Source organism: Dipodomys spectabilis, unplaced genomic scaffold, assembly GCF_019054845.1.
Source record: "Dipodomys spectabilis isolate Male_0828 unplaced genomic scaffold, ASM1905484v1 ptg000258l, whole genome shotgun sequence".
Classification (NCBI taxonomy): domain Eukaryota; kingdom Metazoa; phylum Chordata; class Mammalia; order Rodentia; family Heteromyidae; genus Dipodomys; species Dipodomys spectabilis.
Window position 1 is genome coordinate 1,313,800 of NW_024870935.1, and position 27,331 is coordinate 1,341,130.

The window sequence follows — 27,331 nt, forward strand, 5'->3', positions numbered from 1 at the left end:
CTTTACCCAAATTGATAATGTGCAAAGACACACATCTGAATGCTCTCAGCAGGTCAGATAGAGGGAGCAGACACGTACCTACGTAATGCATATTGAGAGCCAAATACTTGTACTGGAAAAGGGGGTTGTTGCTGAGGCTGCTTCTCTGGATCTGCTGGAAGAAGGAGCTGACATCCCAGCGGTATAGGACATCCAGCAGCATGATGCTGGGCACCCTCAGGGCCACATTCAACACTGCCTCCAGCTTCTCCTTTGCAGCCATGCTTTTTCTCTTTCTTTTTTTTCCACTTGGGACAGACCTAAAATCCAGAAAGCACAATGTAAGTCAACACAAATAATATTTGTTAACTTTTTATAAATCTAAAGGATTGTCATAAAAACTAATGGGCATTGATGGCTCAGACCTGTAATCCGAGCTACTCAGGAGGCTGAGATCTGAGCATCATTCAGGGAAATGCCCAGGCCCTGAGTTCAAGCCTGGAGAGGGGGGCGGAGGGAGAAGGCACTAAAATTCCTTAGCTACATAGTTAGCTATTGTTACATATTTATGAAATCAGCCTTATATTAGTCTTTCAGGTCTACCCATACCTGGGATTCTACTACATGATCAGACCTCAAAACCTGGTTTGGTTTTTCCTGGATGGTCTGTTTATTATTTAAAATGCTATTTTAAATTAAAATCCATGTTTCAGTATGATCAAAACTTAACATAATTTGTGTGTACTCTTAATCAGGAGAACAGAGTAGCTGCCTCATGACATTTTTCCATACTAGGAGACAGTGAAATTTTAAAATTCCAAACACAGTTAGAAATCCTGATAAATTCCAAGAAGGAAATACCAAAGGTGGACTGACAGAAAATATTTGGGGAGCTCAATTTAGATTAAAAAAAAAAAAAAAGGCACGAAAGGGGCTTCTGAAAAACTGAAGAAAAATCCCAGAGCTAAAAGAATATTTAGAAAAGCAGTGAGTTAAACTATTTTAGGCAAAACTAAATGTTAACAGGCCTCTAAGTTGGAAAGTACTTCAATGGATACAAAATTGTGCAGCTATAGTGCGCTGTTTGTTTGTGGCAGTACTTGGGTTTGAACTCATGACCTCCCACTTGCCTGTCAAGTGCTCTACCACCTGAGCCAAACCTGCTAGCCCTCTCTGCTTTAGTTGCTTTTCATACAGGGTCATGTACTTTTGCCTAGGATAACCTCAGAGCAAATCAAAATTTATTTTTAAAGAAGCTAACAACTCCAAATCTAAGACCTTAACAAACCACCCTGTATAAGAATACTGCTAAGTTGTCCAGGCATGATGGCACATGCTTCCCAGCTACTTGGGAGGCAGAAATTGGGAGGATTGGCATTCAAGACCAATCCAGGCAAAAGTTCTGGACACTGTATATCAACTAATAAGCTGGAAGGCATGGCACACACTTGTAATCCCAACTAAGAGGAAAGCATACACAGGAAGATACAAGGTCAGACACCAGCGGAGGGGGAAAAAATGTGAGGCTTACTTTTGAAAATAACTGAAGCAAAAAAGGTCAGCCCAGGCTGGCCTGTGGTCTTTTTACCCAAGAGATTGGTCTCCAGCAAAAAAACAAAAAACAAAAAACTGGAAGTAGAGCGATAACTCAAATAGGAGAGAACCAGCCTTGAGTGAAAAAACTGAGAGAGAGCACCCAGGCCCAATTAATTTCATAAAAATTCACTTTATTGCCTGAAATACAATAGGCTCTCTAAAAAGAGGACAAATAAGTTTAAAAGTTACAAAATTACTTTTTAAAAGATGGCAAATCTATTAGAATACTAAGTGAAAAAAAGCTGAACTATTGAGTAAAAATTTAACAAATTCGCCAAGCGCCAGTGGCTCACGCCTGTAGTCCTAGTTACTCAGGAGGCTGAGATCTGAGGATCAGGGTTCAAAGCCAGCCTGGGCAGGAAAGTCCATGAGACTCTTATCTCCAATAAAGCACTAGGAAACCTGAAGTGGCTCTGTGGCTCAAGCGATAGAGCACTCGCCTTGAGCTGAAGAGCGCAGGGACAGAGCCCAGGCCCAGAGTTCAAGCCCCATGACTGACAAAAAATTAACAAATTCACATTTAGTCTATTACAAGTCCTGTCCTTTTTCTTATTTACTTACAGAATTGGAGTACTAAATTCACAAGCCAGAGAATTCATAATGAATTCACAAGCAGAAGAAATATCCTATCCTTAAATCACTCCCACTCTTAGTTTAAAATTCTTTTCCAAGTGGGGACCACAGGACCCGTTCTCTCTGTATCGGGGTACCCTTTACACAGACAGGCAAGCATATGGGAGAAGCTGAACACTGAGTCTGCAAGGTCTCTGTGCAAATGTTGGCAAATACTAAGAATGAAGAGAAAAAAAGTATTTTTTTTTTAAAAAAGAGGAAAAAATGAAAAGGAGTTATCAGGATTATCCTGTTTTGTATAATAGAGCTGCAAATAATCCAAGGAATCAGAAGAGGCCAAGCAAAGTGGATAAAGGAAAATTTAAAGAGCAAAGATAATTCTGGACCGTTGGCTCTGTCACCATCCTTTTAAGAATTTTGCTGAGAAAGCTAAACACATTTCTAGCTTTGGCAATAATTTCAGACATTACAGGACAAATGAAAACATTTATCTCTGAAGGAAATTATAGTGACAGATTGCTAAGCTATGGTTAAATATTTGTCAGTATTTCTCTTACCCTCCAATTTTCCTAACTTCTTAGCACAAAAAGTTAAACCTGAAAAGAAGCTCAACTCAGCACACCAATAATACAAGTTTTTTTGTGTGTGTTTTTTTGGGTCCGGTCGTGGGGCCTGAACTTGGGCCTGGGCACTGTCCCTCAGCTCTTCAGCTCAAGGCTAGCACTCTACTACTTGAGCCACAGCGCCGAGAAATCGAACCCAGGGACTCATGCATGCAAGGCAAGCGCTCTACCACTGAGCCACCTTCCCAGCCCCAATAATACAAGTTTTTAATGATCACGTTATTCCCATAATCCAAATGCTGTTATATCTGTGTATATTAATACTACCAATAACATAATAAATAAATGTTACAAAAAATATCGTGATTCTGATTTTTTGTTTTGTTGTGTGTTTTTTTTCCTGGCCTATCCTGGGGCTTAAACTCAGGGCCTGGGCACTGTTCTTGAGTGTTTTTGCTCAAGGCTGGCACTCTACCACTTGAGTCACAGCTCTACCTCTGGCGTTTTGTTAGTTAACTAGAGGTAAGAGTCTCTCAGATCATTTTTCTGGAACTAGCTTAAAACTATGATCCTCAGATCTTAGCCTCCTGAGTAGCTAGGATTACAGGCATACGCCAACTGGCTCCCAGCTGTAATTTTAAAGGAACAGCTTTTAATAATATTTCCGGCTTTTTTTTCTTTTTGCTTATGTGATGCTGAGGAATCGAACCCAGAGCCTCATGCATGCAAGGCAAGTGCTCTACCACTGAGCCACCTTCCCAGCCCTTAATAATATTTCTATCCAAAAACAAACCAAACAAAAAACTACTGTAAAAATAAAAAACAACTTCCTGTAGCCTGGAACTGTGGCTCATGCTTATAACCTCAGCTCCTCAGGAGGCTGTGATTCAAGGATGCAGTATGAAGTCAGCCTGGGCAGGACAGTCAATGAGACTCTTATCTCCAATTAACCACCAAAAATCTGGAAATGGAGTTGTGGCTCAAGTAGTAGAGCACCAGCCTTGAGTAAATACACTCAGGGACAGCACCCAGGCCCTGAATTCAAGCTCTAGGACAGGCACCAAAAAACAAAAAATGCACTGAAAAGCCAAATCTCAAACTATGCCATACAGGAACTTAAACTGCATTTCAGAAAGGCCCTGATTTCACAGTTAACCCTCCACAGGTTCTGCATCCATTCATTCAATTAACCTCAACTTGGAAATACCATGGAAAAGAAAGTACTTCTGTAGTGAATAAGTAATAACTCTTTTAATGTTGTTATCCCCTAAATAATATAGTGTAACAACTATCCAGAGCACTTACATATTAGGAGTTAAAAGTCATCTAAAAGCCCAGATGCAAGGAGTTCACACCTGTAATCCTAGCTACTCAGGAGGCTGAGATCTGAGGATCACTGCTTAAAGCCTGCCCTGGCAGAGATGACAGGAAATTCCAATTGATGACCAAAAAAGCTGGAAATGGAGCTATGGTTCAGGTGGTAGAGTGCTAAGATTGAGCACAAAAGCTCAATGACAGTGTCCAGACCCTGAGTTCAAGCTCTAGGACTAGCATCCAAAAAAAAAAAAAAAATCATCTAGAGCTGTGGTAAGGTAGAAAAGACTCAAGCTTCTGCAGATTTTGGTATCAGAGAGGGATCCAGAATCAATCCAAGGATACTGAGGGACCTGGTATCTTGGGAAAAAGTATTCCAAAATATTCTCACTAATATCCTTTGCAACAGTGAATCTACTTCCTACTTTCTATCCCATCACATTTGCAAAGGTTTCTAGAATCTCCAAGGTGACAGTATTAAAGAAGGAATTGTTGCTGCAACGTGCAACGCTTCTCAGCTACTCAATGACCTCGGGGAAGAGCTACTTCCTCTGGTGGTCACAGTAGTAGCTCAATGTCTAGTTGGGAATTGATTTCAACATCTATGAATAGCAGATTTTCTCACGACTCACTAGCCACACGTGGAAATCAGTACTACTAAGATAACAGAACTGACAGCCTTTATAATAAAAAAAGTATTATTTTCATAGTCTAATATAAATTGCTGTTAATTTTTGTAACAAAGGGGGGCCGAGGAGAGGGAAAATGGGAAAAAAATTAGGGAGGAGGTAACAAGTTCTACAAGAAATTTACTACCTTACATATGTAACTGTTAACTCCTCTGTACATCACCTTGACAATAAAATTAAATTTTAAAAAAGGAGGCAGAGGAACTGTTACTAATTAATATTTGTGATACATAGTTATGGCATCTAACTTCAAGTCTTCCCTCTGGTTTTAAAATGTGCCCATTTTGACTATTAATTGTCGCTCTTAAAGGGATACGGCAAAAGGAATAAAATACATGAACCAAATAATCCTGTTTTAGAAATAGATCTGCTGGGCGGGGGAGGGGAGGGAAGCACTCTAATTCTGACCAAGGATCATCTTTATTACAAAAGGCTACTGACAGAATGGTACATATTTCCCCCTAATTTCCAGCCACAACTTCCAATTCACAAATACAACAAAAACAAAACCTTGAGTCACTAAGCCTGTCAGATACAGAATATCCAAGAAGAAAGATCCCCCAAACTTTATAGCATGGTAAGATAAATGAAGCGTCAAATGCCTTTAAGAAGTAAGTTGGAAGGAATTAAGTATGCCCATTTAATAACTCATCTACTATTTACTTACTAAATGTTTTTTTGTTTTTTTGGTTTTTTTGTGGACTTCAGTGATGCTGTAACAAGCCAGGGATAGGCTGGCCACATATAAGTACATGAAGGAAACAAACTCAAAACATAAAAACCAAAAAAGAAAAGACACTTCTGTTTTTCAAAACCTTTATCTAAAATACAAATACACATGGCAGGTAGTGATCACCTCAAGTAAGTACCTTATGCTATGTTCTGCTCCACACACTAAACCCACATCCACACAGAATTCTAAAGAGCTCTTTTTGTTTGCAGTACCTTGAATAGAGACTTCTTTCCTGGGATAAAATGGTTACTTACTCTACAATATGTGGGTCAAACTTAATATATTTTCCTAGATTCACTGTCAGCAGACCGTATTATGAAGTTGAAGGGAGCTTCAAGTTCTCTTAAAACCACAGCAATACCAAACAGTCCTAGAAAATAAGTAGTATCACTAAAAAAAAAAAAAAAAAATTTAAAGATCTGACATATCTAAAGCCAAATATACAAACTTTCTCTTGTTTTACCTTCCATGCAAAGTCTTAAAATTTCCTCCTTAAACTGAGAAAAGTAATACTCCAATATCATATCTCTTGAAGTAATCTAAATAACTAAAGGTAACTCAAAGATGATTTACTTACACACACACACACACACACACACACACACACACACACACACACACACGCTAAAGAGAAAATGAAATTTCTTTCCCAAATCTACCAAAATAAAAGTTCAATAAATGCTGACCAAAAACAAGACGGTGACAACTTTAATGAGTGATTTCCCTAGACTTGGAAACAGCACACATAGTAATGTCTTGTATACTACATATGCTTACCACTCCGATTTGTGGGGCAGAAAAGCCAGTGGTTTCAGTGTACACTTTTCTGAAAGTGGATTTTCGACCTGAATATGATGAAACCAAACAAATCATCCTGAACAGTAAGAAAAATTATGCCTGTAACCTAACAGCTGATGTCTGCTTTAAAAGAGAAAAAAAGCTACGTTAAAATAAGGAAACAAATGGAAAATTCGATTGTACCCAAGAAAATTAATGCACTCGTATTTCCCAAACTGCCCCTTAAAGAGGTACAACAAAAATGATACGACTCAACATATTATAGGTACTTTAGATAATAACTGCTAATAAAGATAATTTAGGGCTGAAAAGTTTCTACTTTTTTTTCTCCTCCACCAACAGAAGAAAACCAAAATGTTCATTCATCATTAACCTTTCTGTGTTCCAACCATTAAAAAAAGAAAGAAATTCTACCATCCACGGATCTTTGGGTGGAAAAAAAGGAGGGGGGGGGGGGGTTGGGCTGTCCATCTGTGTGCTAGGATGCTGAGACCTGAACGCAAGCAAAACTGGAGCCTAGGATGGGAGAAAACGCACTTCTTACATAAGCACGGGCACACACTTTAAATATAGCCGGCCCTCCCCTCTCCCGCTCGCGGCGAGCTAACTTCGTGTGTACCCGATTTCCACACCAACTACTAGCAATCTTGTGATTTTCCCGTCTGCGCAGGGCCCCCGGCGAGATGTCCAGGGCCATCTCCATCCACCGGAGACACCCGCCGCGCCACTGCCTCTGCCACGGGGCGCCCAGCCTGGATCACGACTGCAGCCGGCGACAGCTCATCCTTTTGGGCTGCATTCAAGACTCCACCAGAACTGCACACTCCGCGGTTTTGTAAATACATTTAAACAGAAAGGCACGGGGTCCTCTCGGTTCCTTTCAGCCTAGCTTCCTGTTTACGGCACACGGCGTGGTTTTAAAGCCGTCCATTAATCTCCGAGGCCTCGGCGCGGCGCAGGCCCCTTCCTCTCTCCCGCGCCTCCCCCTCCCCCGCCCGCTCGTCTCCGGTGCATCTGAACTATAGTAACCCCGGCGCGGCGCGGCGCGGCGCATCCCGGCCGGCGGCGCCCGCCCCGGGCGCCCGGGGCTAGGGGATGACGTTCCGGCAGGAAACGCCGGGGTGTCCCCGCTCGCGTCTGGCCGGGGGCTGGCTCGGCCTCATCGTACCCCCGCCCCAAAAAAAAGGCCCCAGAAGATGCGGGCCAAGTTCACAACGCCCAGAGACACCCCGGGCCGGGGAAGGGGTGTCGGGGGGAGGGTGTTCGCTCATCCCACGAGGAGGGCTCGGATCTCGGGGTCCTGGGGGTGGAGGGGAAAAGCAGAAGTGGGATGGGGGCGAACCCGGGCTGGCGAGCGGGGCGGACGAGGGGGGAAGAGGAGAGACTGACGGGCGTGATGCAGGGCTCCCCCCGCTCCGAGGGTCGGCCAGGCCTCCTCGGCACCCCTCAAACCTCGCACCGCCCGGAAAAGGGCCTGGCCGGGGTCGGGGCTGCCCAGCCTGCGGCGGGAAGGGGACGGGAGGAAGGCGGGAGGGAGGGAAAGTGGACAAAGACGCCGGGGGGTTAGGTCGGGGATGGACACGGGGGGAGGGCGGGAAGGGGCAGCTCGGGAAGGGGGTCCGCGGAGAGGGCCGGCAGAGAAAAGGGGACTCCGGCCGAGGGCGCGGCCCGGAGCGTGAGGAGGCCGGCCCCGGCGCGGGGAGGCGAGGGGAGAGGCGGGGGCCGGGGCCGCGCGGGGCCGGGCGGGGGCGCGGAGGAGGGGTGCGGGGCCGGGGCGGTCACCTGGGGCGGCGGCCTCCCTCCCCGCGGGGCGTCGCGGCCGGCCGCCGGTCTCCTCAGCTTCCCGGCTTCGCGCCGGCCCTCCGGTTCTCCAGACGGCGGCGGCGCGGGGGGGGGGGGGGGGGGGGCCGGGACGACGCGGCTCACAGCGGCGGTTCTTCCGCGCCGGGCCTCGGTTGCTGCGTCTTGGGAGGTGGAGGTAGCGGCGGCGGCAGCAGCCCGACCCGTGCGGTCACCATCGTCCGCGACGGCAGGCGCGCTCGGGCCGAGCCCCTCAGCAGCCCGCGGCCGCGGCGGCGGCGGCGGCGGCAGCCATGGCCTCCTCCGCCTCCTCCTCTCGCCCCCGGCGCTCTGCGGCGGCCGCCCGGCTTCCGCGCTCTGCGCCTGCGCACAGCGCCGCCCGCGCGCCCCGCCCCTCCCCTCCCCTCGGCCGCGCCCCTCCCGCGCGCCCCGCCCCGCCCCGCCCGCAGGCCGCGCCCCTCTCCGTCCCCCCCCCCCACCGCGCGCCGCGCCCCGCCCCGCCCCCGGGCTCCCACCACCCGCGCCGCCTCGGGGACCTGCTGGCTGCAGACTCTGGCCTCGCTCAGTCCCCACGCGGCCCGCCGCGGCCTCTCTGGAGTCGCGCGCCGCACGGGGACACCAGCCGGCCGAACACACGTGCTCTCGCACACACCCCCCCCAACACCGCGAGCGTGAGCTCACGCGCCCACACCCGCGCTCACCTGCAAGGACCGCGAGGGAGAGACCGCAGGGGGACCCGATCCTCCCCACACACCCCCGGGCAGTCGCCTTGCAAAGGATGCACGCGAGGATTTCTAACCCCCCGGTTCAGCCGGGTGGACCGGACCGGACGGCCAGCTCGGCGCCCGTGGCGGCTCCGCGGTGCCCAGCCCCGAGCAAGGCCCTCGGGAAACCTCTGTGAAATAAGAGGCTGCAAGGTGCTTGAGAGAGAGGACCAACTGGAACCGCCGGGGGTGAGGCGTGTCTAACGCGAACACCCTCGCGCAGGTTTGGGGCAAAGCCTTACTACAGTCATTGCTGCACCGAAACGACAGTAACTGCTCCGAACACGTTAGGCTATGCACACGCATCCTCTCTCCGGGAGGTAAGCCGTTCGTCCAGCTCTAGGCTCTCCAGCGACGCACAGTCCTCCCTTTGACTTAAATGTCATGGCTCTGTAAGGCAGGAACGCACGCGTCCCCGCCGTCCCTGGGCCGGTGCTGGTACACAGAAGGATCAAATGGGCTTTGGCCCCATTCTGACTTCCTCCTCAGTTTATGGCCCTGCCCCCCCTCCCAGCCACAATAGCCCCCAGTGTTCCTTACTTTCTATTTGGTTAGTCCCAGGAGTTGCTACTGGAAACCAGTGTGGCCTTTGATTCGGAAGATGAATGCAAATAGGAAGCAGGTACTGTAGCTGCACCAGCCATTTTACTCTGCCTTAATCTACACAAGACCAGAGACAAATTACAATGCGGTAATGGATACAATGCTGCAACTGTTATGGAGAATTCTGAGCTTGTAAAAAGCCTCGATTTAGGCACGTATTAAAGAAATTAATGTACTTTATTCTTGATACCTGTGTTGTGGGACCACTCTTTGGTGGAAGTTCCAGTCTGTGCTGCTAGCACTTTAAGTGACAGCCCATCTCCCCTATTCTGAACACCTTGTATCTTGCTAAAATTGTCAAGCCAAGCTCTACATTTAGAAAATGCAACCCCTGGGCTGAGAAGGTGGCTCAGTGGTAGAGCGCTTGCCTTGCATGCCTGAGGCCCTGGGTTCGATTCCTCAGCACCACATAAGCAAAAAGAAAAAAGCCGGAAATGGAGCTGTGGCTCAAGTGGTAGAGCGCTAACCTTGAGCTGAAGGGCTGAGGGACAGTGCCCAGGCCCAGAGTTCAGGCCCCACGACCGGACCCCCCCCCCAAAAAAAAAAAGAAAGAAAAAGAAAAAAAGAAAAAGAAAATGCAATCCCTGGAGATATCAGTCCACCAATTTCAGAGTGATAGCCCTCTACTAGCCTGAAAGTGCTGTACAAATCAAGTTTTTTTTAAATTGTGGAATTGTGTTTATAAGTTTATAACCTTTCATCCAGGTGCCTTCCATTGCTTTACAATAATCATTCAGCCTGTCACATCTCAGGTAGGCAGTTTATTGAGCTTCATAAAGCAGAAATTACAGAAGTCCCCAGGACTAATAAATAGAATAGAAGCTGCCTGAGATACCCAGGCCTTTTCCAGGGTACTCCCCTGTTGTAAGAGTTTTACTATTGCTTTAGTCAAGCAAACAGAAGAACAAAAGACGAAGCAGGCAGAATGTATACAACACTAGATTCTGATTGGATTCATTGATTCTTGGATAGATTTTAGTTGTTATTGGATTTATTTTGTTTAAAATGGAGGAAGGTTCACCTCAGCTCCTCTTTTTTAAAGGGGAAAGAAAATGGCTTCGCCTTAAGTTGTCTGCACTTGTATAAGCAGGAAATAGCCATATGCTTTCTTACCTTGGAATTTGATAGGAGCTGCTGTAAATGCTGACGATCAAAACAACGCGAAGAGAAAATTACTGTGGTAATGAAAGAGTTACAGCTATAACATTGCTGCCAGTCCAGTTTGGTGAGAGCTCTGCTAGAAACAGGCAACGAAATGGAACTAAAAAGAAAAGCCAGAGAAAAAAAGTACAGGGGTGGGTTTGGAGAGAGGGTCACATATCAAATAAAAGAGAGCAGTTACGTGTCTAAGAAATACTTCCTGGAGACACCTAAACCACCCAAATCAGGAAAAACCAGGAGCTCAACCTGCCATAAAACACCTAAGATAAACTGAACGCATTGCAGAAGCCATCAAGTAGGGTGTAAAAGGAACTAACCTAGGGCGCTAGAAGGAAAGGAATAGGTTGTTTATGACCAGGGAATGGCACAGCACAGGATTCTAAAGTTTATCTTTATTTACAGATGCATCAGACCTGGAGGAGGGAGACAGTGCAAAATTCAAAACATTGAATATTGATAGTTTCTGGTTCTGGAGGGTTTGTAGCAGCTCTAAAAGACTAGTTCCTGAATTCCTTGCAGCACTGATCATTGCTGATAAATCTCAAATAAATTCTTGATGCCAACCTTCAGATAATTGATGGCCCCTTGCCCATGTAATTGTAACCCCTCTGTACGGTATTTTAACAATAAAAAAAGACTGATGGCCTATGCAAATCCAGACACAGGATTTCCGATAACAGATTTCATAAACGAAGCCAGAGTCCAACGTGGATAACTGACACTGATTATTTAAGGGCAAAGACACCTTCATGTATTCATTCATTCACAGTGTATCTTCCTACTAAATATTTACTGAGCATTTAAGAGATTTACTTTATCCAGTTTTTTAAAAAAAGATACTCAAAAGCATCATTCAATAATGAACTGTCTAAATTAGAGAAGTGTGAAAGAATCCCACTCAATTAGCTATTTCCATGGATTAATTTTTGAGAGTCAATTCTATAGGAAACGTATAGGCTTATTAGACAAAAATGCACTATTGAGAGGTAAAGAAGTCAGGCACCAGTGGCTCAGCGGCTCATGCCTGGCTACTTGGGAGGCAGAGACCAACTTGAGCAAAAAGTTTATAAGACCCAATCTCAACCAATACCTAGGTGCTGTGACATGGGCCTACAGTGTTCTAAGTCATCCCATCTATGGTTGGAAATGTAAATAGGAGGATCACAGTCCAGGCAGCCCCAGGGAAAGACAGAAAACCCTATCCCAGAAATAACTACAGCAAAAGAGGATAGGAGATGTGGCTCAAATGATGAGTGCCTGTCTGGCATAAGCTCAGTGTCACCAGAAAGAGTAAGCAAAGATCTGTGTTTTCTTATTCATAAAGTAGAGACCCTGACTAGCAAGCACGAGGATCTGAGTTCAAATCCCAATGGGTTACTCCCACCAAAAACACAGCATAATGGCTAAAATTGAAAGGACTAATAAATAACAGGTAGAGGTTAAAATCCCTCAAAAGGTTCTATAGATGATACAAACACCGTGGAACATAGTTGGGAGTTACCAAAGAAACAGGAAAACATACCAGCTCTGAGCCCCAGAAATATTCTTTGAGAGAAATCTAATCTATGTCCAGGAAGACAAGTCCAAAACACTGACAGCAATAGGAGTCGTACTGCAGCCAAATTAGAATCTTGGTGAGCATGAACCCAGTGTTCATAAATGGTAGAATGAATCAAATAAGGTTGCATTCATATGATGGACATCTATATTGTAAAAATGGATGAACTGTAGCTTCACATAGGAAATAATTGAATTTCACAATGTTAGGAAGAAAAAGCTAGTCGAAGACAACATATGATACCAAATTCAATTCATGTTACACTTGAGGAAAGCAAAGTTGAACTAAAGTATTTAGGGATTCATACTTAGGCAGTCACACAAACAAAAGTAAGAAACTACATTAAAGTCAGGAAAATGGTTACTTCTTGGGTAAATGATGGGAACGTGGGGAGGAGGGTGAGCTCCAGTAAAAGGGTCTGCTTCTATTTCTGAGTAGTGCTAGTTAAATGTTGGTGTTTGGGGAGGAGGAGAGGTAGAAGTAGTGAGTTTTGAACCCAGGGCTTTGCCCTGGCTAGGTAGGACCTCTACCAGTTGAGTCATTTCTCCAGCCCTTTTCATTCTGATTATTATTTTTTCAGATGGTGTCTAGAGACTAGTCTCAAACAAGGATCTGATCCTCCTAACTGTAATCTTAGCTGGGATTACAAGCTAGACTACCAAATCTGTTCTCATACAAGCTAGACTACCAAATCTGTTCTCATAGTGTGTTTTGTTAGCTTGATTTCCCTAAATGCTAATGAGGTTGAGTACTTTCACATTTGTTGGCCTTTTAGATTTCCTCTTTTGTAAGTCACTCAAGTTTCTTACCCAATTTTCTTCTAGATTATTTGTCATTTTCTGTATTTGGTAATTTTTCATATATTCTGAATGTAAGCCCTTTGCCAGCTAAACACTCTACAAAATCTTCTGCTCCTTAACAATCTCAAAATGGCATCTTTTGATGAACATCAATGGTTAAGTTAAATGTAAGGGTCTTTTTTAAAAAACGTGTAATGCTGGTTTTAAACCTGTTTTCCCTGTTCCATCGTGTTATCTCTGTCATACATTCAGTAGTTCAGTGTGTGTGTGTCTGACCACATTTGCTTCTGTGCTTGTGAGCACTTTCCACCATCCCCCTAGTTTGTGTCTATTTTGTGTGAACACCCAATGGTGTCAATGATTCTAAGTAAATATCAGGGTTGTTTGTTTGTTTTTTGGCAATGCTAGGGGATCAAAACTAGCCCCACCACTGAGAGCCACGCCTCTAGCTCCTAAGAAGTCTTGATCATAGCAGAGCACATCCCTTCACTTATTTTTCATCAAGAGGATCTTGACTCTGCCTTTCCACATCAATTATGGAATCAACTTATTGAGTTTCCTAAGATTCTGTTGAGAGTTTTAGTTCTTCCCATAAAAGATTCTGCACATCCTTTATTACATGAACTTATAGTTTTACAATAGTGTAAAACATTGGAGTTTATGTGAGACTTTTAAGGATATAACAGTGACTTTTAAAAGTCATGACCCCAAGAACTTGAGAGTGCAGTAGACACAGAAGGGTCAGTTGGGTGAGAGATGTACAAAGTAGTGTAACTCAAAAGGTACTACAAGCTGGGATTGTGGCTTAGTGCTAGAGCGCTTGCCTAGCATGCATGAAGCCCTGGGTTTGATTCCTTAGTACCACATAAACAGAAAAAGTCAGAAGTGGAGCTGTGGCTCAAATGGTAGAGCGCTAGCCTTGAGCACGGAGAGGCTCAGAGACAGTCCAGGCCCTGAGTTCAAGCCTACAACCAACCAAAAAAAGCTATCTCAAAAAAAAAATGTAACTGGGAGCTGGTGGCTCATGTCAATAATCCTAGCTACTCAGAAGGCTGAGGTCTAACATAGTTCAAAGCCAGCCTAGGCAGGAAAAACCATGAGACTCTTCTCTTATCTCCAATTAACCACCAGAAAACAAGAAGTGGCACGGTGGCTCAAAAGTGGTAGAGCACTATGAGCGAAAGAGCTCAGAGACAGTACCCAGGCCCAGAGTTCAAGCCCATGACTGACAAAAAAAATATAATGTGGTGGGGTGAGGGAAAAAAAATACAGAACTCAGCTAAGTGAGTAATGAATAGACAAACATGGGGGGGGGTGAGTACCAGTGAGACTGTGGGTGCATTTGACATTACAAAGGGAATGAAGAAATGAGGGTAAGTTAGTTGCAAGGCTCTTGGACCTTTTAACCAGATGGAATTTATCCAGCACTATGAAAGCAAGAAAGGGAGAGGACTTAGGAAGACATTTCTTTAGATAGATAGAACTGTTCTTGTCAACACTGCCAAACAAAGAAAGAGTCCTGGTGGATGCACACTTATAATCCTTCTACTTGGGTGCAGGGGGGATTTTTGTGGGACCACTCACCATGGCTGAAATGTGTTCCCCAAGAGAAGTTGGTGCTCCCTGCCCATCTGAGAAAGCAAAGCCAAAGCAATGGCTGCATAATAGAAGGGGCTGCTTTGGAATGGATAAACAGTGCTAGCATCCAGTAGAGCAAGAGCATGGGGGGAATTCCAGTGGAACAGCAGGAAGAGAACTGGTCCCAGTTTTGTCTGGGATCTTGACAATAGGACTAAATAGAAGGGCAGCTGAAACTAGTAGTAAGAAGCTACAAGAAAAGAAAAACTAAACCTGACTCCTAGGAACCTATGTGATCATGTAAGAGAGAGATACATTCCCCTGGACCACAGACATTAAAATTAAGAAACACCAGACAACCCATAAAGGGTATCAGTTTCTTGACATATTTATCAGTTGTTTTTTAAAAACAGCAGGATGCTGATTGATCATATTTGTATAAAATGCCTACTACGCATTAGAAATTCTATAATGTAGAAGCCACCTGTGTAGTCTGCTGACAAGATCCCCTCTCAATCATTGTGTGAAGTGAATTGATGATATTTTAGGTGCTCTTTTACCAATTGTGTCAGTTGTTTTTCTGTATACTTATATCCTCCTCAATCAACTATTTAAAAAGAAAAGGGATGCAGGGTACTGATAGCTCACACCTATAATCCCTATTCGGGAGGCTGAAATCCAGAGGATGGAAGTCTGAAGCCATCCCAAGCAGACTCCAGTCCCTGAGACTCCATTTCCAAAATAGCCAGCAAGCTGGGCACCTGTGGTACAGGCCTGTAATCCTGGCTACTCAGGAGGCTGAGATCTGAGGATTGCAGGCAGAAGAGTCCATGAGCATCTTATCTCAATTAACCACCAGAAAACCAGAAGTAGCACTGTGGCTAAAAGTGGTAGGATGCTAACCTTGAGTGAAAAAGCTTAGAGACAGTGCCCAAGCCCCACAACAACTAACAAAAAAAAAAAAAAACAAAAAACAAAAAACAAAATAACCAGCAAAGAGCTGGCTAGAGGTGTGGCTCAGGTGGTAGAGTACCAGCCAAGCAAGCAAGCAAGCACAAGGAACTTGAGGCCCTGAGTTCAAACTCTGGTACTGTCAAAACAACAACAACAAAGTATATTAAGGAAGTCTAACTACCTGCTAGGTGCAGGAAACTTGAAGGCACATAACAACCATGCCTGGCTGTGGCTTTCCCTCTTGGGTCTAATACAGCCACTACTGATGAACAGGAAGATGTGTGCAGGGACAAAGGTCAGAGGCTAGCCACAGGTCTTCACAGAGGGAGGGGACAAAGACTGAAGTGTTTTATTGGTATCTATAGACTAGGCCACCTTCTAATCAGATCAAAGCTGTGATTTCTGCCTTATAGTGAGTAGAACTTCCTATTATTAATTAATTATTAATTAATTCTTAGCATCTGCCCCAAGTTTCAAGTGTGGGGGGGAGGGAGTTCCCTTCTGAGCAAAAAATGTTAAAAGAATAGTGGATATTATATGATGCTCCTTGCTAGTAACCCCCAGGGGGAGGGGAGTCAAGTACTTGGAAGAAACTGAGCAATACAAACATGACTGAGGTCCCTCAGGCTGCAGGGGGCTGGGCTGAAAGATGAGTGTGCTGCGGCCAGGTAGGTGGCTGAAGAAAGCCTTTCCAAGCCATGCCACCAAGTTTGAATTTCAACAGGAAACAGAGGACCACTGAGGAATTTCTGCAGAAGAGTTTAACTGGTCATTTTCTATGTCCCAAGTCATGTATTAGGTGGTTTACATGAATAGATTAACTATAAACATTGTAATGATAAGGGAACGGAGGGATAGAGAGGTCAAGTCACCTGCTCAGGGTCACAGAGCTGGGAGGGGCAGAGAGGACACACTCAATGCGTAAGTTACTCATCACACTGCCGTGCGTGCCTCTGGTCACACTGACCCACATCAGAGGAAATGATGAGTTTGTGCAAAGAGCCACATCTGAGTCTGGAACTCAGAAGCCATTGTCTCTCCTTGGTAATGAATAAAACGCTACTTTTACCTGAAATAGCTACTTAAGCCAAAAGGGCAGAACCACTTCTAGAAGCTTCTCTGTGAATGCTCTTTGATGCCTCTGTAGAATTCCACAAAATGAAGAGGTTGTTTGGGGTTCTGTTGGTCAGTATTTATTTTTATTATTTTTTTTTTTGTGGCTGTGACAGAGGAAGACGTGGGTGGGGAAAGAGGGAAGAAACTAAGCTACGGGCCTTCAGAGAGGGAGAGAACAGCTTGCTTTCTGAACGGAAATTGAAGTGTTATGTGGATATCATGACCAGACACATTCTAATCACCAAATAAAGGCAAGTGAGAAACAGCCTGGAGGAAGTTTATTTTGGCTTTGGTTTCAGAGATTTCAGTCCTGGGTCACTGGGCTCCATTGCCTTTGGGCTGTGGAGAGGAGGAGCTTCATGACAGAAAACAATTTGGGGCGGAGGGGCTGCTCAGCTCATGGCAGCCAGGAAGCAGACAGACAGAGAAGTTTCTGGAAACAAGATACACCCTTCAAAGTTATGTCCCAGTGATCTCACTGGGGCGAACTGCTTGCCACATCATTGTTCCCAACCATCTATCAAGATATAAATCTGTCCATAGATTAGTCCACTCAGTAAATCAGAGCCCTCAGGCTCCAATCACTTACCGAAAGTACCACGAAACCAAGCCTTAACTACCTGAGCCCTTAGGGGACATTTCATATTTAAATTCCAACAGGTCTCAAAAGCTTCAGAGTACACTGCAGCAAAATGATTTTTTTTTTATTTTTTGACTTAAGTTGTATTTGGCTTTAAAATATTGATTCATAAGAAACATAAAAATTATACCTACTGGCCATATGTTGTAGCTCACTTTTCCAGCTATTCAGGAGAGAAAGGGAGAGGAAACATTTCCATCTGAAGTAGCCTGGGCAAAAGTTAGCAAGATCTCCATCTCTTGGCAAATAAACCTGGCATGCTTGCACATTTGTAATCCCAGCTTTGTAGGAGGTGTAGGCTGGATGATCGTGATCTGAAGCCAGCCCCAGGCAAAAAAGTGTGAGAGGTGGTCTAAAAAACAAAAGCAAGGAAAAAGAAAAACTTATTTAAGAATGTCATGATTTTACCTACACTATCCAAAAATACTAAATGTTAGTCAGTCTTTATTAAGCACATAGTCATAGTATCGGTTGGGTGGTAGGTATAAATGAATTAGAATACACAATTCTTGCAATGCTAAGGGTGATAGACATAAAACAAAATGTGATTTCTGCCTTCAAGGCTCTTGTAACTCTGTTGGATAGATGGGACCTGCTTCTACTGCCTTGTTTGAAGCTGCTTTGTGCTTTAAGGCATGGATGGTCTAAGCCAAAGCTCTTTTTTCATTGTATCTCTTGCCCCCTCTCCCTCCCATTTAAGAAGATTGTACATAGTAAATCCAGTCCTCTCTTCTTCTTTCCCCTTCTTTCAATGTGGTGACATTTATACAACAGGAGATTAACTGCTGTAAGGTGAAAAAATCCAATGGCATTTAGTACATTTACAGTGTTGTGCAGATACTACCTGTACCTAGTTCTGAAACCTTATCTCAGAAAACAAACCTTGTTCCTAGGAAGTGCCTGCTCCCCATTCCTGACTGCCTCACTGAAAGATTTCTTCTTCCAGCCTACCTATGTCCATAGCTAACTATCAAAACTGTCACCATCAGCCTCCAAAGGCCTCATTCACAAACACCCATCCTTTTCTCTGATCACTTCTGCAATGAAAGCTTCTGATCTTCCCCCTCCATTTTTAGTACCTATACTCATGTGTCCTTCTAAACATGAAGTTTCCAGTCTACCACAGCCACTGGTGTCTGTGTTTTAGATGGGCCACTCAGAAACATGTCTGTAACTTCCAGAGGTTTTCTTTTCTGCCACCTACTATAGTAGATTTAAAGTTTTGGGTCTTGTGTTTCTTAATCCATTTGGGGTGTGTTTGGGGTGTGTGTGTGTGTGTGTGTGTGTGTGTGTGTGTGTTTGGGGTGTGTGTGTGTGTGTGTGTGTGTGTGTGTGTGTGTGTGTGTGTGTGTGTGTACACACATGCACGCTGATGATGGAGCTTGAACTCAGGGTCTAGATGTCCCTCAACTTTTATGTTCAAGGCTAATGCTCTACTACTTGAGTTACAGCTCCACTTCCAACGTTTTGGTGGTTCATTAGAGATAAGATCCTCATGGACCTTTTCTGCCTGGGCTGGCTGCACCACAATCCTCAGATCTCAGCCTCCCAAGTAGCTAGGATTACAAGCATGGACCACAGACACCCAGCCTGCAGTTGGTTTTTGTACAGGATGGGAAATGGGGATCTACTTTCAGTCTCCTGAATGTAAATTACCAGTATTGCCAGCAGCATTAGTTAAGGAGGCTGTTTTTTCCCCCCTCCGGAGTATCTTTTTGGGATCTTTTATCAAAAACACCCTTACAGATTTTAAACAAAAGGCCAGGAGTGTTGAGCATAGTGTTTCAGAGTACTATGCAATTCCATGGGCACCGCTGGTGGGTACAAGAGTATGTCCTTGTTGAGATTCAATTTAACAATCTGTCCTAATTTGACACTGTCAAACTAAGATTTAAAAAATCATTCAGGGCTGGCAGTGGTGCTGTTTGCTTATAATCCCAGCTACTTAGGAGGATCACAGTACAATATCAAGCCTGAGTAGAAAGCATGAGACTCCACCTGAAAAGGAACTAAAACAAAAGAGGACTGGTAGAGCTCCTGCTTTGGAAGAGCAAGGCCTTGAGTTCAAACTCCCAGTACTGCCAAACATAAAATAAAATAAATCATCCTGGGTGCAGTGTGTGACAAATTCCAGCGGCGGAAGAGTGGAAGCAAGGAGATCCTTTTAAATGTCTAATGCAATCTCTGATCAAGTGAACTAACAGTACACATAGTGACAGGGAAAAGCGGATAAACAGGTTTATTGTTTGTTTCCATGATTAGCAATAGAAACTCAAATTTCTGAAACTGATGGTAACCTGATGTGGTCCTTTAGAAAAATTAATCATTCAGACCAATATGTGCTGGAGGTGACATGTAACAGCTTCTATCAGCTCAGGTTTGCCAGTGGTGTTCATGTTTCCCCAACTCTTCATTCAGTGACATCAAAGTGACAGCCTGAAGTCTGCCTTTGTGGCAGTATTTGCACCGTGGAAATTGGCAAGCGCTGCAAACAGAATTTTAAGAACACACTGCATAGACGGGGCTACAATATGGTGGAACATTCATAGGATTGTTATAATTAGCGCAAAAAGCAGGGTGGTTATGAGAGACACTGGAAACGGAGTATCTTTAAGACTTGATGGTATTTTACAAATAGTAGTGATAAGAAAAAAGGAGCAGATTGTATCCCTCCCGGCCCCCGCAAAGCAATCATTTTGGGGCATGCTTCTTTGGTGGTTGCAGAGAGAACATTTTAATTTGCTCCCCTGACAAATGAGTTTTAAATGTCCCAGCTTCAGCTGTCAAGGATTTCCAAGTACCTTTTCAAAACTCCACATTAATGTAGCTCCAATTTCTGAATTCTGTCACTATTTACTGATGGAGTTAAATTGAAAGGAATAATTGAACCCTAGACTTTAAGTCACTATCTTGAGGGAACAAAAGGTCTGCAGAGATTTGTGGGAAGGACATCCCTTTAAAAGTAAAAGAAAAAAATGTCTTCCATTCTGTGAATTTTGCAGAATCAAGTTGGAGAAAACCCAGCATTATAAGGTATGTGGAAATCCCATAGGATGGGGATGGGCACTGGTGGCTCAGACCTGTAATCCTAATTACTGAGGAGAATGAGATCTGAGAATTGATGCTCAAAGCTAGCCCAGGCAAGAAAGTATGTGAGACTCTTATCTCCAATTAACCATCAGAAAACCAGCAGTGGTACTGTGACTCAAAGTGTAGAGGGCTAGCCTTGAGCAAAAAAGCTCAGGGACAGTTTCCAGGCCCTGAGTTCAAGCCCCAGGACCAACAAAAACAAAAACAAAAAATTCATAGGATGGATTCTGAAGGGCACCAGGAATGAAAAAGAGGACACTAAGAGCACGCACATGTGGTATACATGGGCATTAAAAACCATCTTTTCCTGGTTTAATGATATGTGCTAAGATATTCTCTCCTGACGTTTGGCAATAGAGAGCTATAGCACTGAGTCAGTCACGTGACCATACTGTAGAGTCTATCTGAAGTACTTTGTGCTAAGTTAGGGTGTTCGGTAAAGGAGGTATTGCTAATGCACTTTTGGAGGCACTGGGATTTGAATTCAGGGCTTTGCGCTTGCTAGGGAAATGCTGTACCAGAGTCACATCCCAGCCTTTAAATGCAATTTTCAATTAGGACAGTCTCATGATTTTTCAGGATGGATTTTTCAGGATGTAATTCAATTGCAAGTCAAGGAACATCTGTAATTCCCTAGATCCTGGAGATGAGAAAATGCTGCTTTGCACACAGTACTTGGGAAATGAAGTTATGGAAAGATTAAAGTACAATGTGGCCAATGCAGGAGTTTAGTATTAGAAGATACTATGGAAACCAAAGGAAGGAAACTGGCACCTGGCCCCCTATGCCTTTATAAGATGCATAATACAAGCTGCAAAAAGTGTCAACCAGACTGGGCACCAGTAGCTCATGCCTGCAATTGTTGCTACTCAAGAGGCTAATATCTGATCTGAGGATCATGATTCAAGGCCAGTCCTGGTAGGAAAGTCCATGAGACTCTTATTTCCCACAAATCCAAAAGTGAGCTGTGGCTCAAGTGGTAGAGCACTAGTCTTGAGAGGAAAAAAAAGGTCAAAGACAGAGCCCAGGCACTGAGTTCAAGGCCCAGGACCTGCCACCACCCTCCCTCAAAAAAAGTGGTCTCCTAAATGTGTATGTGCTTTGTAATTCCGTTTAAGCAATTTAACCTATTGTGATTGCTTTCCTGTCTCAAGCTTTATGTCCAAATATATCCTCATTTTGATGACACATGGATATATACCATAATCAATGATCTTTATCTCCGACTATAAGATACTGGGGTGTTTTTTCCTGACACACAACTGTTGTAGGTACCTTTGTATAGATTTCTTATTCATTGAATGATTGTTCTTATAGGAATTATAGCTAGTTATAAAAATTTTGACTCAAATATATCATTTGTATTGTTTCCTAAGGTTGTTGGGATGCAGTCTCACTGAGTGTCTAAAAAGAAAAAAAAAACACAGAAACTTACTTTCTCATTTATATGCTCTAAGATGGAGCTCAAGTTGATGGTAAGATTGATCTTCCTGCGGTCTCTGAGGAAGGTTCTGTTCCTCCTTCTCTCCTAGATCCTGGCAATGCTGGCACTGGCTGGTAACGCTGACATTTCCCAGTGTCTGTTGTACCACCCCAATGTCTACATTCACCTTCACATAACGTTCTCCTGTATGCATGCCTGATGTCCAAATTTCCCCTTCATTGGACACCAGTGATGGTGAACTAGGATCCCACCATATTCCAGTACTACCTTCTCTTTACCTAGCTGCATTCACCTGTTTCCAGATGAGATCACATTCAGAGGTGTGCCTAATTCAACATATGAATTGTATGTGATACAGTTGAACTGATATACTTATCTTGAAACTTTTAATACAATGCTGTCAAATGTTCAGAGTGTATCTTCAAGAGACAGAAGTGAAATAACAGTGATAGGACTTGGTGCAACTGGTAAGAACTGGAAAGGGATCCATGGACGGTTTCTAAGTACTGGCCACAAGCAACAAACTAGAATCCAGAAGGTGATGCGAGGAGAAGGAGTTCAGTACTTCATGGTTAAGCTTGAAATATGCTGAGTCTGAAGCACTATGGAACAGTCAAGTGGAATATCTGATCCATAGCTACATATGTGGGTCTGGAGTGTAGGAAAGACTCCAACTTGTGAGTCATTACCACTCATGTGAAAGTTGAAAATCATGGGGACGGATGAGATCACCCTCTAAGACCAAGACCAAGGACAGTACCAAGGACAGAAACCTATGGACCCCAGTGGCTTACAGAGTGGCTAGAGGGCCAGAAGCTCATAAACCTGAGGTTATTAGACTACAGGAACACAACCCTGGGAGCGATATCATGAAGTCCCTGGGTTTGAAAAGAAGTGTCCTTTCTCCTCCCAGAGAGATAAATTACCAATAGCTCTGAAGTACCCTGTGTGTCCATTCCTGACCTCATATCCTTTCCGCCCTTTCTCCCTGTCCCTTCTTCCCTCCTTTCCTTTCCTTCCATCCTTCCTAAAGTTCTTATTAACCACACTCTTGCTTTTCTTTTCTTTCTCTTTTTTTTTCTTTTTCTTTTTTTTTGTCGGTCATGGGGCTTGAACTCTGGGCTTGGGCGCTGTCCCTGCGCTCAAGGCAAGCACTCTACCACTTGAGCCATGGCGCCACTTCCGGTTTTCTAGTGGTTTATTGGAGATAAGAGTCTCATGGACTTTCCTGCCCAGGCTGGCTTTGAACTGTGATCTTCAGATCTCGCCTCCTGAGTAGTTAGGATTACAGGCGTAAGTCACCGGTGCCCGGCTTACACTCTTGCTTTTCTTTGTAGTCTTACCACAGAAATAGTATCTTTAAGTAATAGATATTCAAGTTTGACTATTTTTGAATATTGTATAATTGGATTCATACTTTATAGGTTCTTCTACAATCTGTTCAAAATAAGTTCTTAGGATTTATTCATCTTTATATTTGTGGTTATAGAGCTTTGATTTCTACTATTGTATGTATTTGATTGTCGACCCATATACCTATTTTTATTTACCCATTTCACATATACATATGGGAGATACTTCTAGTCATGTGCTCTTATGAATAATGTTCCTATGAATTTTCATCTGTCCAGGAGTGTCTTTCTAAAAGATATATCACAGAGAAGAATTGTTGGATAAGCCTTCAGGCTTGTTTTACAGTAGAGGAAAACTCATATGAAACTGACTCCTACCAAAATTCAATTTCATATGGGTCAAACACTTAAGTGTTAAAGGTAACATTTCTAATATCATAAGAAAGTCTAAGCCAGGTGCCAGAGGCTCATGCCTGTAATCCTAGCTACTCAGAAGGCTAAGATCTGAGGATTGTGGTTCAAAGCCAGCCCAGGCAGAAAAGGCCATGAAACTCTTATTTCCAATAAACCACCAGAAACCGGGAAGTGGCACTGTGGCTGAAGTGGAAAAGCTCTAGCCTTGAGCTGAAGAGCTGAGGGACAGCACCCAGACCCAGAGTTCAAGCCCCATGACCATCTAAAGAGAAAATCTAGAACTGTTTTATGAAAATCAAATTTCTTTATGAAAATCTAGACTGTCTTTATGGCTTGAGAAAGATTTCTTTAATAAGACATGAAAAAAGCTGCCTCTAAAGAAAAAGTTAATACATTAAATACTATTAGAATTAAGATCTGTTTTAAAGGCATGATAAAGAGGATGAAAAAGAAAGAAATGGGACCAGGTGCTGGTGGTTCATGCCTGTAATCCTAGCTACTCAGGAGTCTAAGATCTGAATATAGCAGTTCAAAGCCAGCCCAGTCAGAAAAATCTATGGGACTTTCATCTCTTATTAACCAGCAGAAAGCCAGAAGTGAAGGTTTTGCTCAAGCAAGAGAATATAAGTCCCTGAGTTCATGCCACAATACTGGCACCAAAAAAGGAAAAAGAGTAACTGGGAGAAAAATAGTCACAATATTCATAGTGAACAAAGATTAGTACTCTTAGCTTAAGATGACCCTATCCACACTAACCTAAAAAAGATAAATACCTCAATAGGTAATAGTCAAAAGGCTACTTTTGGGAATGGAAATTCAAATACTAAGAAACAAAGGGGGGAAAAAATTCAATCTCATCAGTAATCAGGTAGATACAAATTAGGACCACAGTGATCAAAACCCACATTTCAACTCACCAGTCTGGCAGAAACAACGCAACAGTTTTAACAAGATACAGGGAATGAAAACACATATTCCTAGTAGGGATGCAGTTTGTCACAATGATGGAATCATTTTGGCATCATTCAGAGCTATGGTCTGAATGTTCCCTAAACAACTCCTGTGGAAGTTTATTTGCTTTCCGTAAGACTTTTAAGAGGAAATTAAGTCGAGAGGACTATTTCCTCATCAATAAATTCAAGCTTTTATGTCAGAAGTGGATTCCTTATCTCAAGCACAGCCTCCAATAAAGATCATTGTAGACTTTATCCTCTCCCCTAAAGAGTGCTAGTCAGTCCTTTTCCAGCAATGATGCCGCTCTGAGGCCCTCACCTTGAACTTCCCAGCCTCCAGAACTGTGAGCCAAATAAACTTTTATAGTTCATAAAAGATCCAGTCTGTGCCACTCTGTCACAGTAGCAGGAAATGGACTATGATGCTCAGGAAATAAGCATATTATCACACACTGAAACAATTTTATTCCTAAGGTTAAACTGAAAACAATTCCTTGCTAATGAGAAGCTTCAGATACCTAGAACAGACCCATTGAGCCATAGTCTTTAAAACTCATCATAAGAAAAAAAATTGAGAGAAATGAAATTCTTATTGGCATTCAAATAGATTTGAAAATCATGATCTGTACTATGGAGTTTTATGCAGCAGTTAAAATGAATATATTATAACTACACAAATGAATAGATGAATCCCAAAATTAGAAAGTAGTCACAGAAAGTCACATGTGCTATGATTTAATTGATGTGATTTAAGATACACATCAAAGTGAATGACATGTTGTTTAGAGGGACCTGCTAGTATGGAGAGCTCCAAAGTAAACAGAGCAACCTTAACACCAAATTCAGGGTAATGGCTACCTCTGGGTGGAGATGAGGCATGTCATTACCAACTATGAAAGGAACAGGCTTTGAAGGAAAAGGTCAGGCTTGTTAGGAAGTCATACTTAATGACCCAACTTGGGATGTGGGGTCACAATCATCACTTTGTCTGATGTCTGAAGCATGAGAAAGAGTTCATTAGAGCCACACTTCCTGAAACTTACAGCAGATCTCCTGGAACTGCTATGCTGCAATGATACTATCAGTCACATTAAAGTGTTTGATTAGATGGATGCTGGTGGCTCATGCCTTTAATCCTAGCTACTCAGGAGGCTGAGATCTGAGGATCACGGTTCTGCCAACCTGGGCAGGAGTCTGTGAGACTCCTATCTCCAATAAACCACCAGAAAACCCAAAGTGGTGCTGTGGCTCAAGTGGTAAAGTGCTTGCCTTGAGCTGAAGAGCTCAGGGACAGTGCCCAGACCCAGAGTTCAAGCCCCATGACCAAAAAAAAGTGTTTGATTACTAAAATCAAACTTTGTGCAAATGAATTTTTATGCAAATAAGCACTAAGGACTGACCCCTGAAGTTTCTGCCTTCTTAGAGAGAAGGGAGACTTTTTTAAAATAAGCTTGGCCTCATTCAAATAGAATTTGGAAGATTTTGGTCTTCCTTAATGTAAGCCAGACTTAGGAACAAATGATCATAAATAGAAAACTGCTGGCCATTTACAAAAATGGGATCTCTCTCATGTTTTACCTAGGAAGATTTTTTTTTTTATTCAAAGGTCAGAGCCAACTTTTGCTAGATACAACCTAGAAATGAAGGAACATTTTCCTCTCCAGATAGGTTAAAATACAAATAATTGTTTTAAAGTTATTCCACTAAACAGAGAATGTGAAAAGTTCTGGATATATAAAAACATTTTAGGGCTTGAAATTTGATAGTCATTTCATTCTATGGTGGGACAGGGACTGCATTTGGTTTGCTTTCTGTAATTACTTCACAGTCTTCTTCCATTTCAAAATTAAGATTCACAAATGAACTAGGTACCATTGTTTCTGGTTGATCGGTCTGAACAATGGAATCAGCCTGCAGCTTATTTTTTTGGTATTGTCTCTCTGCTTCTTCAGACATCCTATTTTCTTCTTTTTCCTCTTCTTCCTCCTTCTTCATCCGGTAATACTCATCAATGGCATATTGGTATTTTGGGGTACTGATCCCCAAAACAGATGCAATCTGTTGAGAGGGTTGACGTGGCAGCCCGAAGCATGTAAAACCATAAATAAGGGCCCCCGGTATAAGTTTTGTTGGATCTACAGTAGGCAAAACATCTTTCTTCTCTAGGGCATCCACTTCATCTTCATCTGTGCGGTATTCTTCCATTGTTTCACCACTGACAAAGTGGATGACCCCACCTTGGGACTTTCTCCTTTTTTCCTATGACTCCCAGTTCTACATTTTCAAAGCCTCTTTCATTACTCATCTGCCCCACCGAGTCTCCAAACGCTGCCCCGCCTTGGCTGCGGCTCCCGACGTGGTGACCACTTCTTCCACACAGCCCGCTGACTCCCCATCCATCGTCGTCGCTGCCACGGGGCAGCGGCCGCCGAGTCACAAGATTTTTTTTTTTTTAAGAGAAGGCATATGAAGGGCTAGACATCTGTGACATTTGAAACAAGGTGAACTGATGACTGACAGAAGAGAGACTTGGTCTTTAGAAAAATGCATCAAAATCCCATTCTGAGTCCAGCTGGCAGCTCACATCTGTAATCCTAGCAACTCAGGAGGCTGAGATCTAATGATTGCAGTTTGAAGCCAGACTGGCCAGGAAAGTCTTTGAGACTCTTATCTCCAAAAAACTATCAAAACGCCAGAAGTAGAGCTGTGGCTTAAGTGGTAGAGTGATAGCCTTGAACAAAGAAGCTCAGGGACAGGTCCTGAGCTCAAGTCCCAGGAGCGGAAAAAAATATATACCGAAGAACAAATCGCTGCAACGAGGACAGACTTGAAACTACTATGAGACCAGTGAGGAAAAAC

General features: G+C 43.5%; 1 protein-coding gene and 1 pseudogene across 3 annotated transcripts in view; both read right to left on the reverse strand.

The window, feature by feature from the left end:
* The window catches only part of Rnf145 (ring finger protein 145), a 36,678-nt gene extending 28,588 nt beyond the window's left edge, over positions 1-8,090 (reverse strand). The window contains exons 1-3 of one of the 3 annotated variants that reach the window (XM_042699604.1): positions 6,225-6,342; positions 5,702-5,817; positions 79-299 (exon numbers count right to left, since the gene is read on the reverse strand). In XM_042699604.1, the coding sequence (XP_042555538.1) occupies positions 79-262 (184 nt within the window). In that variant the 5' untranslated portion in view covers positions 263-299; positions 5,702-5,817; positions 6,225-6,342. Of the gene's footprint in view, positions 1-78; positions 300-5,701; positions 5,838-6,224; positions 6,343-8,027 lie in introns of those variants that run through there. The other 2 variants (XM_042699603.1, XM_042699605.1) reach the window with 2 other exon arrangements.
* An 18,052-nt stretch (positions 8,091-26,142) lies between these two features.
* LOC122125030 lies at positions 26,143-26,905 on the reverse strand (annotated as a pseudogene).
* Positions 26,906-27,331: the final 426 nt, after the last annotated feature.